This window comes from Neovison vison, chromosome 2, assembly GCF_020171115.1.
Source record: "Neovison vison isolate M4711 chromosome 2, ASM_NN_V1, whole genome shotgun sequence".
Taxonomy (NCBI): domain Eukaryota; kingdom Metazoa; phylum Chordata; class Mammalia; order Carnivora; family Mustelidae; genus Neogale; species Neogale vison.
The window spans coordinates 165,351,134-165,366,006 of record NC_058092.1 but is presented as its reverse complement, the minus strand read 5'-3'; the positions used below and the strand labels follow the sequence as shown (position 1 = coordinate 165,366,006).

Genomic DNA, 14,873 nt, shown 5'->3' with positions numbered 1-14,873 from the left:
TGTGTGTGTGTGTGTATATATATATATATATATATATATATATATATATATATATATCTCACATCTTCTTTATCCGTTCATCTGTGAATGGACATCTAGGATCTTTCCATAGTTTGACTATTGTGGACATTGCTGCTGTAAACATTGGGGTGCAAGTGCCCCTTTGGATCACTACATTTGTATCTTTAGGGTAAATACCCAGTAGTGCAATTGCTGGGTTGTAGGGTAGGTCTATTTTCAACTTTTTGAGGAACCTCTATGCTGTTTTCCAGAGTGGTTGCACCAGCTTGCATTCCCACCAAAAGTGTAGGAGGGTTCCCCTATCTCTGCATCCTTGCCAGCATTTGAATGACTGATTTTTTAATTGAGGCATAATTCATTATTTTTTATGCTTCAATGATAACCCATCTTATGGATATACAATATTTTGTTTATCCATTCATGTCCATGATGGACATTTGGCCTATCTCTACCTTTAGTTATTGTGAATAGGGATCCTATGAACATTTGTGGACACAGTTTTGTTTGAACATTTTCAACTCTTTTGGTTATACAGGAGGGGGGTATTTTGGTTATCTTGCAATTCTCTGTATAACTTATTGAGGAACTGCCAAACCATTTTCCACTATGTCCAAACCATTTTATATGCCCACAAGCAAGGTAGGAACATCCTAATTTCTCCACATGCTTACCAGCATTTGTTTTTTTTCTTTTCTTTCTTTTTTTCTTTCTTTCTTTTCTTTTTTTTTTTTTAATTACATTCATCTTAGTGGTTATAAGATGTTCTCTCATTGTGGTTTTCATCTGCATTTCCCTAATGACTAAGGACACTGGGCATCTTTTCCTATGTTTCTTGACCATTCGTATCTCTTCTTTGGAGAAATGTCTATTCAAGTCCTTGACCCATTTTAAAATTATACTGTTCGATTTTTTGCTGTTGAGTTGTAAGAGTTCTTTACATATTCTGGATTGTAGACTCTCATTAGATAAGTGATTCTCAAATATCTTCTTCTATCCTATGGGCTGTCTTTTTACTTTCTTTTTTTTTTTTATGTTGAAAATTCATCTTTTTTTTTTCCAATTTATTTATTTTCAGAAAAACAGTATTCATTATTTTTTCACCACACCCAGTGCTCCATGCAAGCTGTGCCCTCTATAATACCCACCACCTGGTACCCCAACCTCCCACCCCCCCGCCACTTCAAACCCCTCAGATTGTTTTTCAGAGTCCATAGTCTCTCATGGTTCATCTCCCCTTCCAATTTACCCAAAAGCACATACCCTCCCCAATGTCCATAACCCTACCCCCCTTCTCCCAACCCCCCTCCCCCCAGCAACCCACAGTTTGTTTCGTGAGATTAAGAGTCACTTATGGTTTGTCTCCCTCCCTATCCCATCTTTTTACTTTCTTGATAATCCTTTGATGTACCCAAGTTGTGAATTTTGATGAAGTCCGAATTAGTTATTTTTTCTCTTGTTATTTATGCTTTCAGTGTAATATCTAAGAAACCACTGTTAAATACAAGGTTGTGAAGATTCTCCCTTATGTTTTCTTCTAAGATGTTATGATTTTAGCTTGCAGAGTTAGATTCTTAATCCATTTGGGGTAAGTTTTTACATAGGGTGTGACTTAAGGTTTCAACTTCATTCTTTTGTGTGTGGATGTCCAGTTGTCCCAGCACTTTGTGTTGAAGACTCTTGTTTCCCACTGAATGTTTTTGGGAACCTTATTTGAAATCAATTGGCAATAAGTGTGGGTTTATCTTGGTTCTAGTCCATTAATCTGTATGTCTATTCTTATGTAATTACCACATTATTTGGAGTAGGGTAGCTTTGTAGTAAGTTTGGAAATCAGGAAGTGTGAGTCCTCCAGCTTTGTTCTTTTTTTTGAGATTGTTTTGGCTATTTGGGGTCCCTTGCAACTCTATATAAATTTCAGCATTTCTGCAAAGGCCATTGGGAATTTAATAGTGATTAGAATAAGTCTGTCACTTTGGGTGATACTGCTATTTTAAAATTAAGTCTCCCAGGGGTCATGGCTGGCTCAGTTAATAGAGCACGGGACTCTTTATTTCAGGGTCATGAGTTCAAGCCCCACATTGGGCACAGAGTTTACTTAAGAAACAATAATTAAGTCTCCCAATCTATGAGCATACAGTATATTTTCCTGTATTTAAGTCTTCTTTAATTTCTTTCAGCAATGTTTTACAGTTTTCATTGCAGATCTCTTACATCTTCATGGTTAAATTCATACCTCTCCTCTAGTACATTGTTCTTCCAAATTTTTTGTCCATTTTTAAATAATTGGGCCATTTGTTTTCTTATTGCCAAATTTGTGACAGGTCTTTATATAGTCTGATACTAGTCTCATCAGATATATGTTTTTACAAATGGTTTCTCCAATTCTGTGTCTTAACCTTTCATTTTCTTAACAGTGTCTTTCAAAGACATTGTTTTTAATTTTGATCAAGCCCAGTTTATCAATTTATTTTCTTACTGTTTGTGCTTTTTGTGTCTTATCTAAGAAATGTTTGCCAAACCCAAGATCATAAAATCTTCTCCTGTTTTCACATAGAAATTGTATAGTTTTAAGGTTTTATGGTCTATGATCCACAGTTAGTTAATTTTTGCATAGAATGTGAAATGTGGACTTTTGAATCTAAAATGAAACATTTCAATTTCTATTTTGTTACTTACTAGTTGCATCATATTAGACAAAACCTGTAACATTAATCCCAGTTTCTTCATTTGAAGCAAAGATAGTCATATTTACTTCCTGATCTGTCAGAATTGTTGTGAGGAGCAAATGAAAAGAAGTAGAAAAGTGCTTTCTAAAATCAGAGCATAAATGTTAACTATTATTTCTAGCTGACAGCAGCAAAAGAACGATGATAGAAGAATGTGTCATAATTGGGCGAAAGCCAGAATTCAAACAATTACTGGCAGTAGAGTGAGGTGTTTGAAAGCACTGGCTTTTCAACAGACCTGTGGCTGAATTCCGGTTTTGCCACCTCTTGGGGGAAGAACCTCACAGAAAGTACTAAGCCTTTACTTCCCAACTTCCACATCTGTGAACTGGGGAAGGAGTGGACACTCCACAGGGTGCTTGCAGGCTGAAGGGGAGTTAAGTACAAAGCTCAGTGAGCTACACAGACTAGGGGATTAATAAATGGCATTTTTTGTAGGGTGCCTGGGTGGCTCAGTCAGTTGAGCGTCTGACTCTTGATTTTGGCTCAGATCATGATCTCCAGGTCATGAGACTGAGCCCTGTGTTGGGCTCTGCATGCAGCCAGGAGTCTGCTTGAGATTCTCTCTCTCTCCTTCTCCCTCTCCTCCTTCCCCAACTGGCACTGCATACTCTCTCTCTAAAATAAATAAATATATTTTTAAAAATAAATAAAAAATAAATGGTATTTTTGAGAGAGAATGACTATATAGAGAGACTATATAATGAATATATATACACACACGTAGTATAATAAAATGATCTTGGGCTATCATGTTTATACAGGTGCTTTAGACCAAGGTGCAAAGATGAAGGTGAAAAGAAAGAATGCACCTTGCACTCTCCCACCTCTGGGAAAGTACACCTTCTCTTGGAACATCATTCCAACATCATTCCCTTTGCTTGTCTGGCTTCATTTTTTAGGATTTATTTCTAGTGACATCTTCTCTTAGGAAGTTATGTGTTACCACTCTCCTCACACTGTCTGTTCAGGCACCTGGGTGGCTCAGTTGATTAAGCGTCTGCCTTCAGCTCAGGTCATGATCCCAGGATCCTGGGATTGAGTCCTTCATTGGGATCCCTGCTCACTGGGAAGTCTGCTTCTCCCTCTGTCCTTCCCCCCTGCTCATGATCTCTCTCTGTCTCTCTCTCTCTCAATCTCAAGTAAATAAATAAACGAATAAAATCTTTAAAAAAATTCTGTTCACAGAGTGTATTATACATACTTTTTTTATAGAAAACCACACTATCTCATGATTATCTGCTCTTCAGTCAGCTTTGTTGATTATACAGCCAGCTCCTTGTAGGAAGGGAGCTGTCTTTGAGCCTGTCAAATCCTACATAATGTCTGGCATAGGGTAAGAGCTCAATATAGGCATGTGAAATGGAAACTTACATATATATTATTAATTTCTAATGTGGACATAGATAGATTTTGGCAGCTGAACTTTCTTGTTAGTTTTATAGCATAATACTAATGTCGACCCTCAATAGATCTAGTAGACTTACCCTTTATGGAACAGTTCTGGAAGAGGGCCTACTTCTCTTGGAGTGTCCATACCCATACGGTAACACCTGTCACCAAGTTTGAAGTAATAACACGGATGACAGATGAACAGATAGAGCATTTGTCCAGGAGAAATGACACAAGTTTTCCATCAACGAATGCCGCTCAGAATAATTAGTTCTTCTGAAAAACCATGATATGGAATAAACGGCAAGGTTGGTCTCAGTAGTACTTAAGATAAAAGGATTTAATTAAATGCCCATGTGTTGAAACATTTAACAGTTTGCATAATACGGAATTTTGTGAAAAGAGGAAATAGTGGCTCATAGAAACTTCCATTAAACTGTGACTGTACCTCCCTAATTCCATGATCAGAACTTCTCAGCCAATGACCTCACACACGTGTGGCCACCTCATAATAAACTGAAGCAATCGTCAGTAACGAGCTGGTGACAAAGAGGTAGGAGATGACACAATGGAATGGTTCAGGCTGACACCTGTTATGTGCCTTGCTCTTGAAGGACTGGGTCATGCCAGAGTGCACCGATCCCAAAAGGCCTCTTTGTCCCACCATACTTTACCAGAAACTCATGACCCATAGGCAAGAGCGCTTTTATGGCCATAGTGTCATGCCAGGAAATGTTGACTCATGGCACAAATGGCAGAGGTGTGTTTAAGTACCAAACACTAACACTAAAGAATGTGCAGATCAGGGAATAAACAGCAAGAAGCTGAAAAATGTATAAGCTTAAAAAAAAAAAAAAACTGACAAGAGTTCCTTGCATACACAGAAATACACCTCTTTGGTCTCACCTTGCTCTGTTATTCAACAGTCCCAATGGTGTGACTAAGAGTCATAGCACCTGGCACTGAATCAGTCCTTCAGAAACATGCCTTGTCCAAGGCTATTGGCATAAGTGAAGAAGAGAACACAGAGGAGAGAGCGCAACTCTAAAAGGAGAATAAGAAAAACAAAAAAGTAGGAGAGCAAGTAGCCATGAAGAGAGGTAGTCAAGGGGCACCTGGGTGGCTCAGTTATTAAGCATCTGTCTTCAACTCAGGTCATGACCTCAGGGTCCTGGGATCGAGTCCTACATTGGGCTCCCTGCTCAGCGGGAAGTCTGCTTCTGTCTCTCCCAATTCCCCTCCTCCTGCTTATGCTCCCTCTCTCTCTGTGTCAAATAAATAAATAAAATCTTAAAAGAAAGAGAGAGAGAGAGAGGTAGTCAAGAAAAGAAAGCAAGTAATGGGGACACTAGAGCTAAGCGCCAAGGAAATGACCCCATGTCCTCTCTTCTTCCTCTCGTTCCCCATTTAGTACTACCTCCTGAGAACTTGCTTCGTCCTGGCGTCTATGGTAAATGCTTTCCACCGTGTTGCCCCATTTCATTCCAACCACAACCCTGGGAGGCAGGTTCAGTCATTACTGGTTACAGATGGGCCCTGGAGCTGGGAGCACCAGTCTACCCTGCTCAGAGTCCCACCATGAGCTGGGCTTTGAACTGAGATCTGTCTGACGCCAGAGTCCAAGATCACACGTAATCAAATCATTAAAAATCCAGAAATTATAAAGCACAAATAAGGGAGAAAAATCACAGGACCAGTGGCAGTATGATTTTACCATGTACACGAACTAGCAAGAAACACAGGGAACGTACTTGAACTGATAAATACAATGGTTATTATTATTTTTTTTTTGAAGAGTACTTATCCCGAGAGGCCATATGCTTGAATCTGTCACATTTAAGAAAAGTGTCAAAACTGACCATCCATTTTATTCAAAAGATTTAAGTCCAAATGGCTTTGTTCCTAAAACATCAAATTCAAGCTCAAATTCGAAAGACCTGATCCAACCAATGATAGGAAAAAGAATGCACGCCAGGCTCTGAAAGACGGGCTCCATCATGTTGGAATAAGAGTTGACCGCTTTCAAGAGGACAATCCTTGGGGTTTATAGTTTTGGCATTTTCATACAATCAGTCACTGCCTTCTATTTCCAACCCACACAACACAAGATATCAAGGGCGATATAATGGAAAAATACATATAAGAAAGAAAAAAAGTGAAAATATGAACTGCCATTTGACCTTCCAGGGATGACTTGAACACCACGACACCCCCGAGATCAATCTCACGGAGCAAGAGTGTAAGTACTGGGGGATCTCGGGCTCTTCTGGGTGCATACCTGTCCCCCCACAGAACCCAAACAACTAAGGAAAATTCTGGTTGTACGCTGTTGTACGTTTCTTCTTTTCTCTTTTATTCTTTCTATTCCTGGTGAGGACTATGCCACCTGAGGTAATGAGGAAGCCAGAATGGGGAATTGCACTAAAAAGGGCAAAGAGTTACTTGTTTAAGAGGAAAAAAAAAAAAGAAAGAGGATCGAGTCAAGAGTGAAGAATGTGAACAGGGCTGCTGGTCAGAGAGACTTTGGCAGGGAATTAAGAGGTGAAGCTGCACAGGGAAGGTGTGGGGAAGCTTCCAGAAGCGGGAGACACAGAGAATGAGAAGAGAGACTTCCAAAAGTGCTGGCGAGGATGACAAATGTTGGCTATTCTTTAAAGTTTCAAAAAACGTGCTTGTAAAGATTGGAGTTACAGGCCCACCTTGGAGATACCGAGGGTTCGGTTCCAGACCACCACAGCGAGGATTGTAATAAAGCCAGTCAAATGAAATTCTTCTGGTTTCCCGTGCATATAAAAGTTATGTTTTCACTATACTGTAGTCAATTAAGTGTGCAGGAGCACTATGTCTTCAAAAATGTACATACCTCGATTTAGAAATATATTATTGTTACAAAACGCTCGCCATCTTCTGAGCTTTCAGCGAGACATAATCACTGAGCACAGGTCACCATCATAAATATCATAATAAGGAAAAAGTTTGAAATATTGTGAGAGTTATCAGAAGGTGACCAGACAGGAAGTGAGCACATTCTGTTGGAGAAAAAAATGGCGCCGGTAGATTTGCTTGACCCAGGGTTGCCAGAAATCTTAAATTTGTAAAAAAAACCACAGCATCTATGACATGCAATAAAGCCAAGTGCTATAAAATATGATATGCCTGTATTTTAAATTTCTTTGGTTGTGGAATTGTGTTTCCCTGACTGCAACACAAGACCGGGCCATGAGTAGTTCCTGATTTATGCAGGATATAGTAGAATAACCTTTATAGCAAGTACTGTAGACGGAGGACTCAGGGGAGGGCTTTAGGTTGATTATAAATCCTCATAATTGTATGAAATTTCTGTGGTCACGGGTACATGTATACTTTGAAGTGATGAGAACCTTCATGCTCATAACTTTTATCAGATTCCTTTTTTTAAAGATTTATTTATTTGAAAGAGAGCAAGCGTGCGAGTGGGGGTGGGGGAGGGGCAGAGAGACTGTGGAGCCGACTCCCGGCTGAGTGTGGAGGCTGACTAGAGGCACCATCTCACGACCCAGAGATCACGACCTGAGCGGAAATCACGGGTCCGAGGCTTAACTGCGCCACCCGGGGCTCCCCAGCTTTTATCAGATCCTTAAAGAGATCGTGATTCTTCTTACAAAATATGAACAGACAGCCACTAGGGAGAGAGAAGACACCCTCTCGGGGCAAAAGACCAAGTTTAAAAAAAAAAAAAAAAAAAGTAACCACAGAAGAAACCTGATTTCTAATTGTACTACAAAAGCTTCAAAAGTTAGTCCAGATTCATTTATTTTGCCCGAGACACCAACGTATTTTTTCCCTCCCCGTAAATTCCTCTCCTGATTTCCTTGGTATTTGAAAATAACATTCAGTGGTGAGAGGTTTTTTTTTTGTTGGTTGGTTCGTTTTTAAAGAAAGTACTCCATGAATGTGCTAAATAAAGCAGGGGAAAGAACCACTGGCATTTTTGGGGACTCAAGAAAGGTGGAGGGAAATCAGAGTTCAACTCACAAGCTTGTCATTCACAGTAGTTGGAACAAGGCATCACGAGAAGCCCGGAAATCGGGGGCAAAGCACAGCAAATATCAGTGAGTATTAGGGTCGTTGGACTGATCACCTGTGGCGTTGAGGTAGATGGAAAGACATCTCCAGTTATGACTCTCTTACTGAAAGCATTAACCCATCACGCCGGTCACAGAAGCCTTCATGCAACGCATCATGGCTTAGACATCCCATTCTACTAACTGGATGGACATCTAAATTCTGGAGGGCAAAGAGCGCCCATGGGAGGACTGAGAACCATGAAAACCTGCCACTGCTTGGCTAAGTTTGTTCGAACCACCTACTCAAGTGTTTTAGGCAAACCAAAAAGGAGGCACAGAGAGAGCAGCTCCCGAGTCTTTCACACGCGCCTTCCTCCTTCATTTGCCTCATTCCTCCTGGCAGAGCAGCGCCCACAAGAACACACCATTATCTTACTCAAGACCAAAAATTCAGCTCAGGGTCTCAGGAGAAGGCTGTCAGCAAATCAGTCATAGTCTCTGGGGTTGGAGGAGCCGAGTCCCAGGCATGCCACCGGCATTCGTTAAGTGCTTATTGAGTCAATGAGTAGCTAAATGAGTAAACTACAGACCTCTTTCCCCCCTCCCGTCACTGTGGTTCTGTAACTTTCATTCTAATCCCCAGCACCTGCGAAGATGATGTGGCAGGCCCGAGGGAGAAGGACTCAGGGGGCAGGAAGACTGGCTCTGTCCCTCTGAGCCAAGGGACCTTCGGGAATTTATTTCATGGCTTTGAGGGCTCAGTTTTCTTTTTTTTTTTCCCATTTGATTATAAATTTTTTTTCCAATTTATTTATTTTCAGAAAAACAGTATTCATTATTTTTTCACCACACCCAGTGCTCCATGCAAGCTGTGCCCTCTATAATACCCACCACCTGGTACCCCAACCTCCCACCCCCCCCGCCACTTCAAACCCCTCAGATTGTTTTTCAGAGTCCATAGTCTCTCATGGTTCATCTCCCCTTCCAATTTACCCCAAAGCACATACCCTCCCCAATGTCCATAACCCTACCCCCCTTCTCCCAACCCCCCCCCCCAGCAACCCACAGTTTGTTTCGTGAGATTAAGAGTCACTTATGGTTTGTCTCCCTCCCTATCCCATCTTGTTTCATGGGCTCAGTTTTCTCATCGCTAGACTAGGTTAAAACTGGCAACCTTGTCAGGCTACTTTCAATGTTAAATGAGATCCCATGTTTGAAAGGCCCAGCTCCTGGTCTGCACACTATGGGCACTCATGCTCCTTCTCTCTCTCTCCCTCCTCTCCCCTACCCTGCACAGTGCAGAGATCGCAAAGAAGAGAAAAAATAAAATGAATGGAGACAAAGGATGGGGAATCCACGCCACCTACTGCTGCCTGGGGCCGGGGGGGTGGGGGACGCCAGTTCTGTGGTCTCTTGAGGATTTCATAAAATAAGGGTTTGAAGAGCTCTATTATTTGTTCATCAGAAAGAGGGGGGAGGGGGATGAAAGGGGTGGGACTGTGAAGAATTAGAGCCTTTTGGGGTGGAACAGGAGAGGGGGAGGAGGAAAAGAAAAGGAACACAGGGTAGGACCCAGACTGGAAGAAGACACGGGTGGGATTTTCCCAGTATGGGGACTGCACCTCTGCTCAAAGGTGAATGGAAGTTCAAAACCAAAGGGTTGTTCCTCTTTCTTTTCTGTTCTTGTTCCTACACAATCTTCCCTTTCAGTCTACACATGTAGGAGACCATACTCATACATGTGCATCTGTGTGCTTGTTGAAGATAGAGCATGTGTTCTGGGACGGCAAGGGAAGAGGGGGGCACAAATTTATGTCAAATTTCAAAGGTTACAATGGAGCTTTGAAAAGCACTGGCGAGATGTTCTCTTGGGATTAATAACTGAAAAGTAGTTAAATCCTATTACGTCTTTGGACCTGTCATTCCTTATTCCTTTCTTTAAGGTGATATAGGAGATCATCAGTATCTATCCTCTATCATCTATCTACCTACCTACCCATCTACCTATCACCTACCTACCTATCTACCGACCTATCTAGCATCACCTTCTTCTATTTCACCATGTAGGCAAGATCTTAGCCATAAAGAATAACGTTACGCTCTGTAGAATGATGCGCAATGTACCATGGGCAGGGTAGGAATATTGGAAAATGCAAACTTCTAAGTTCCAGTGAAACAACTTACTCCCTTTTAGACTTTGCAGCCAATGCAGATTTTGTGACAACAGAGTTATAAATGCACTGGGCTCATTTCAAGAGAGAACATCCAAATTGTAATAAAAATCATGGCTAGGGTTTGGATGTGGTTTGTGTTCCGATATTTTTTATTAAATTTTCTGATATTGCACAACTTCGGATGGGTCATTTTGTGGTTAGGGCCTATCTATTTCTATTAACACATGATGTTTGAAGAAATAAATCGATTTTAACCCATCTTTTCAGCTCATTATTTTGTGGAAGTCACAAGAATATTTACAAATTGCAAAAGGACTTGCTGTGTAATACACCCAGCTTCAAATTATAGCAACAGGATGATGTCCCTGTCTTCTTTTTCAAGCCAACCTACAATTGAGTTACTAGCACTTAAACACATTTGTTATCGAGATGGTTTTCAAAGCTTTTAAAAGGAAAGAGTAAAGTCTTCTAAAGTGACCATGATACATTTAAGTAAATATTTTCCCCAAAAGTTCCCTGTATAATTGAACTTGAGAAGACACAGGTAAACACACAAGCACGCCGTAGTGTTTTAGAAAGTAATCTACCATTTCCTCTGATTTTGGAAATCCCTACATGTAAAATATACAGAATCTGCTGCAATTTCTCACAATACCCTTTTCCCTAAAGGTTTCTCAAGTTGGGTGCCCAACAGCCCTGATCAATCAGCTAACCAACGCGCTCAGAGCTCTTAGGGGGAGAAAAATCACTGTTGCTTTTCTCCTCTGCCTTGCGCTCCACTGTCCCCCAAACGGCTTTACAACTGAGTTTACAGATCAAAAGACTTTTTCTACAAATACTCACAAACTTCTGTTGGTATATGCAGAGATTTCCGGAAAAGTCAACATTTACTTAGTGTGAAGAGCTTGGATCTGAGCTGGTGGAGGGATCAGCAGGTTTATCTAACCCAGAAAAACAACTCAAGCAGCTGAACTACACAGGTATTCATCTTGGTCCCTCCAAGGAGCTTGGCTGGCGGCAGTCAAAACCAAAGTGGGAACTTAATAAAAATGAAAATTGTGGTAGCAAAATACACTTACAAGGTTAATGTGACCTCTTGTAGAAAATTTGGGAGGTTAAAGTGGTTTCTATGTAACCACAGTCCTGACTTAGAAAAACCCCAGAGAAACAGCTGCATTTTGATCTACAACTTGCCTTGCCTGCATACGAAACCCCAGCTTTTCAGGGTGTGTGGGTCTTGCGATGCTGGATTTTGAACATGACCTCGGGGGAAAACTGTACGCAGCTCTCATTGAGAAATAACTGGGCTAATAAAGACCCATAGAAGTTAAGTTTACGGTTACACATGGGGCAAACAAATATTGGCTCCAGGGATCCCACGGTTCCGTTCTTTGACTACGGAATGACAGAGAGGACAAAAAGGGAGTACCGGTGAAGACGATTGTGTCCTCGCATGCATGTTCTCTTACCTGCGAATGTCTCCACTTCTGGCATTGGGTCGCAACTGGCCGAGGCAGCCCTGGCAAGACGCCTTCCAGCTGCTGGAAGATGAGCCCCTGCACGTCCTCGGTGCCATGCTCCAAGTGGGTGACTCCAAAGGGGACAGTGGTGTGAACCACAAGGGAAGGCCCGACTTCGGACGACTCTAGTGTAAGAGGAACACAAAGACAGGGCTTGAAGCAGGTCAGAGGGAAACGTCTGTCAGCCTTTCAAACCAGGGTTAAGAACAAATCACAATAAGCAGACTGTGAATAGTCCATAAAGAGACCACAAATAGGGGGAAACAGATTCTAATCCCTGACCACCAAATTAGACTATCTCTGAAATTCAAAAACAAGCTTCTCTGAAGAGGAAGACAGAGTCATGATGTATATTAGAGAACAAATTTTCAGATCCTACTAAAGAACCAGAAGGAAGGGGAAAAGGAACATCTAGTAATTTCTGCCTCAGGTAAAATCACCATCTCTCGTCCACCAAATTATAAGTTCCCCAGGGCAGGAGCTGTTTCTCAGGTATCGCTTATACTCTCCTTGAATTCTGAGAACAAAGTAGATGCTCAGTAAACGCTTCTTCATTGTCTGTTAAATGGATTGCAAAATAGTTTGTTGAAATTATATAAGTGACAGAATAAAATATCTTTACCGTGTTCAAAAAAAAAAAAAATCAAGCTTCTCTCTAAAAATGGGCTTGACTTCCGAATATTCTTTATCTTTGAATCTGCACTAAGAGTAAAACCGTCTTCATTCATCCCACGAACTACTTTCCATTTTTGTTTGCCACGGAGTTTATGTGTTTGTTTTGCAACATTTCCATGAATTCAAATAATGCACGTCACCTTCGTCTCTTTCACTCTTTGGTGGAATACAGAAAATCAAATGAAGTTTTAGATGAGAGCAAAGTGGCTAAGGCATTACAAAACACAGTCTTGACAGGGACATTAAGAGTCTGCCTTACTATGATTTTAAATCATGTAGAAGAGAAAGTTGAGGGGAGGCAATCATAGATCTAAAAATGCATGAAATAGGGGCGCCTGGGTGGCTCCGCCGGTGAAGTGTCTGCCTTCAGCTCAGGTCATGATCCCAGGGTCCTGGGATAGAGCCCCGTATCAGGCTCCTTGCTCAGCAGGGAGTCTGCTTCTCCCTCTACCCGCCCCCCACTTGTGATCTCTCTCTCTCTCTCTCTCTCTCTTTCAAATAAATAAATAAATCTTTTAAAACATAAAATGCATGACATAATAAGACAGTTGGTTCTCCCCCACCCCTCGCTGAAAGAAGAGAATATTGAAGTGTGTAAGGTCTGACAGGGGCTGGCAAGCCTGATTCTGAAAATTCTCATTTTGGACTGTCGAAGGTAAGACAACGATCTAGATGTGCCAACTGTGTTTGAACAATTTTACACACTAAAAGTACTCCGTGGCACAACATTAAGCCACTTACTTGCTACAGGCCTGCTTACCTTCTTTCCATTTCAGAGTTTTTGTTTTGTTTCATTTTCTGTAAAATCAGAATCTTTGTACCGATCCCACAGTTCTGTGGTGGGGATTAAGGGATGAACAGCCGGAGAGAGCTCGGCACAATTTCTGGCACGAGCAGGGGCTTCATCAATGGGAGCCACGAGAACAGAAGCAATACTCCCGATATAGACAAAAGGTCCTGTGCTCTTGCCTGAATGATAGCGCTTTTTTTTTTTTTTTTTTAAGCGCTTCATTTTTTCCACTGCTCTCTGCCCAGAGAATCCTGGATTGTGAATTTTACAGAACGCAGGGGAAGGGGAAGTCCCAAAATCCTGTGAACATTTTAAAGTCAAGTGAGGGCTTCCAGATATTTTTATGTGCATGAGGTGGGAGAGCTGACTTTGGAATCCGTGCAGTAAATACAGTGTAAGGAGCCTGTCCCCACAGGGGCTGGAACAACGTGGAAGAGGACACGGAGGGACCACCTCTGAACATTCTGTGTTAAACCCGCCAGGCTAGATGTTAGTGGTACCTCGCACAGGGGACGACCCAGGAGTTCAAACCCTTCAATCTTGTCACCCATGGGGCACAGGACAGGCTCAGTCCACACAGCGTACAACTCTTGACCTCAGGGGCCTTGAGTTCAAGCCCCATGTTGGGTGTAGCAATTACTTCAAAATAAAATCTTAAAAAAAAAAAAAAATCCGGTCACCCATCTCCCCACCAGGGAGTGTTATTTTGGTTCCCAAGTAATAGATTCAGGGAGGCTTCCTCCCAGCAAGGGGGTGTCAGCCCCATCCCCCTTGTATTAGGGACCAAATCTTCCCAAAGACAGAGAAAGCTACAGGGTCAACCTTCAGAAGCACAAGAGTCGGGGTTCAGAGCTGGCTTATGGATGGCAGGCTTCCAAGGAAAGTGAATGCTAGCCGCGTGCTGGGAATCTGAAGGTTGCACTGACCCAGCCATTTTGATGGGGGCTGGGGGGAGGGTTGGGAGTGGGGGAGACTTGTAAAATGACTGAGGACCGTGATGGTGCCTTGCCAGGTTTCTCCCATTTACATCAGCCATCCACTCTAAGAAAAACAGTAAAAAAGGAAATTTAAGACCCAAAATGAAACCGTTCTTGCATGACAATGAGAGAAAACCTGGCTCTTGTTTTTATTGGAATCAGACAAAAATTTTCCAGAATTTAGATTAAAAGTTGAATCGATGCAACCCGAAACAATGAGTTTGAAGGGAACGCTCCCTCTGCCTCCTCTCTCCACCCCCCCAAATGAAAGGGCATCTTTAGAAGCTAGAGCCCCAAATACAAATAGCCAACCGGAGTTTAAACGTGACTCGGGTTTGGAAAGAGAGCACAGGGAAGAGCCACGAATAAGTGAGTAGGGTTCAGAGCGTCAAGTCATTATAGTCCATATTCTTGGGTCACTGGGAAGGTGATAATAATGTTACCTTTTCTCTCCTTCTCTTTATTCAGTTTAATAAGCACAGCACTTCACTTTTGGCATACGAAATGTTAAGTTCACGTTAAGGCGACAACTGTTTCTGTCCACTGTTTCTG

General features: G+C 41.8%; 1 protein-coding gene across 2 annotated transcripts in view; it reads right to left on the bottom strand.

The window, feature by feature from the left end:
- The window catches only part of RNLS (renalase, FAD dependent amine oxidase), a 279,276-nt gene that overhangs the window by 45,044 nt on the left and 219,359 nt on the right, over positions 1-14,873 (bottom strand). For both annotated transcript variants that reach the window (XM_044239494.1, XM_044239493.1), the window contains exon 6: positions 11,829-12,004. In XM_044239494.1, coding sequence (XP_044095429.1) covers positions 11,829-12,004 — 176 coding nt within the window. The remainder of the gene's footprint in view (positions 1-11,828; positions 12,005-14,873) is intronic.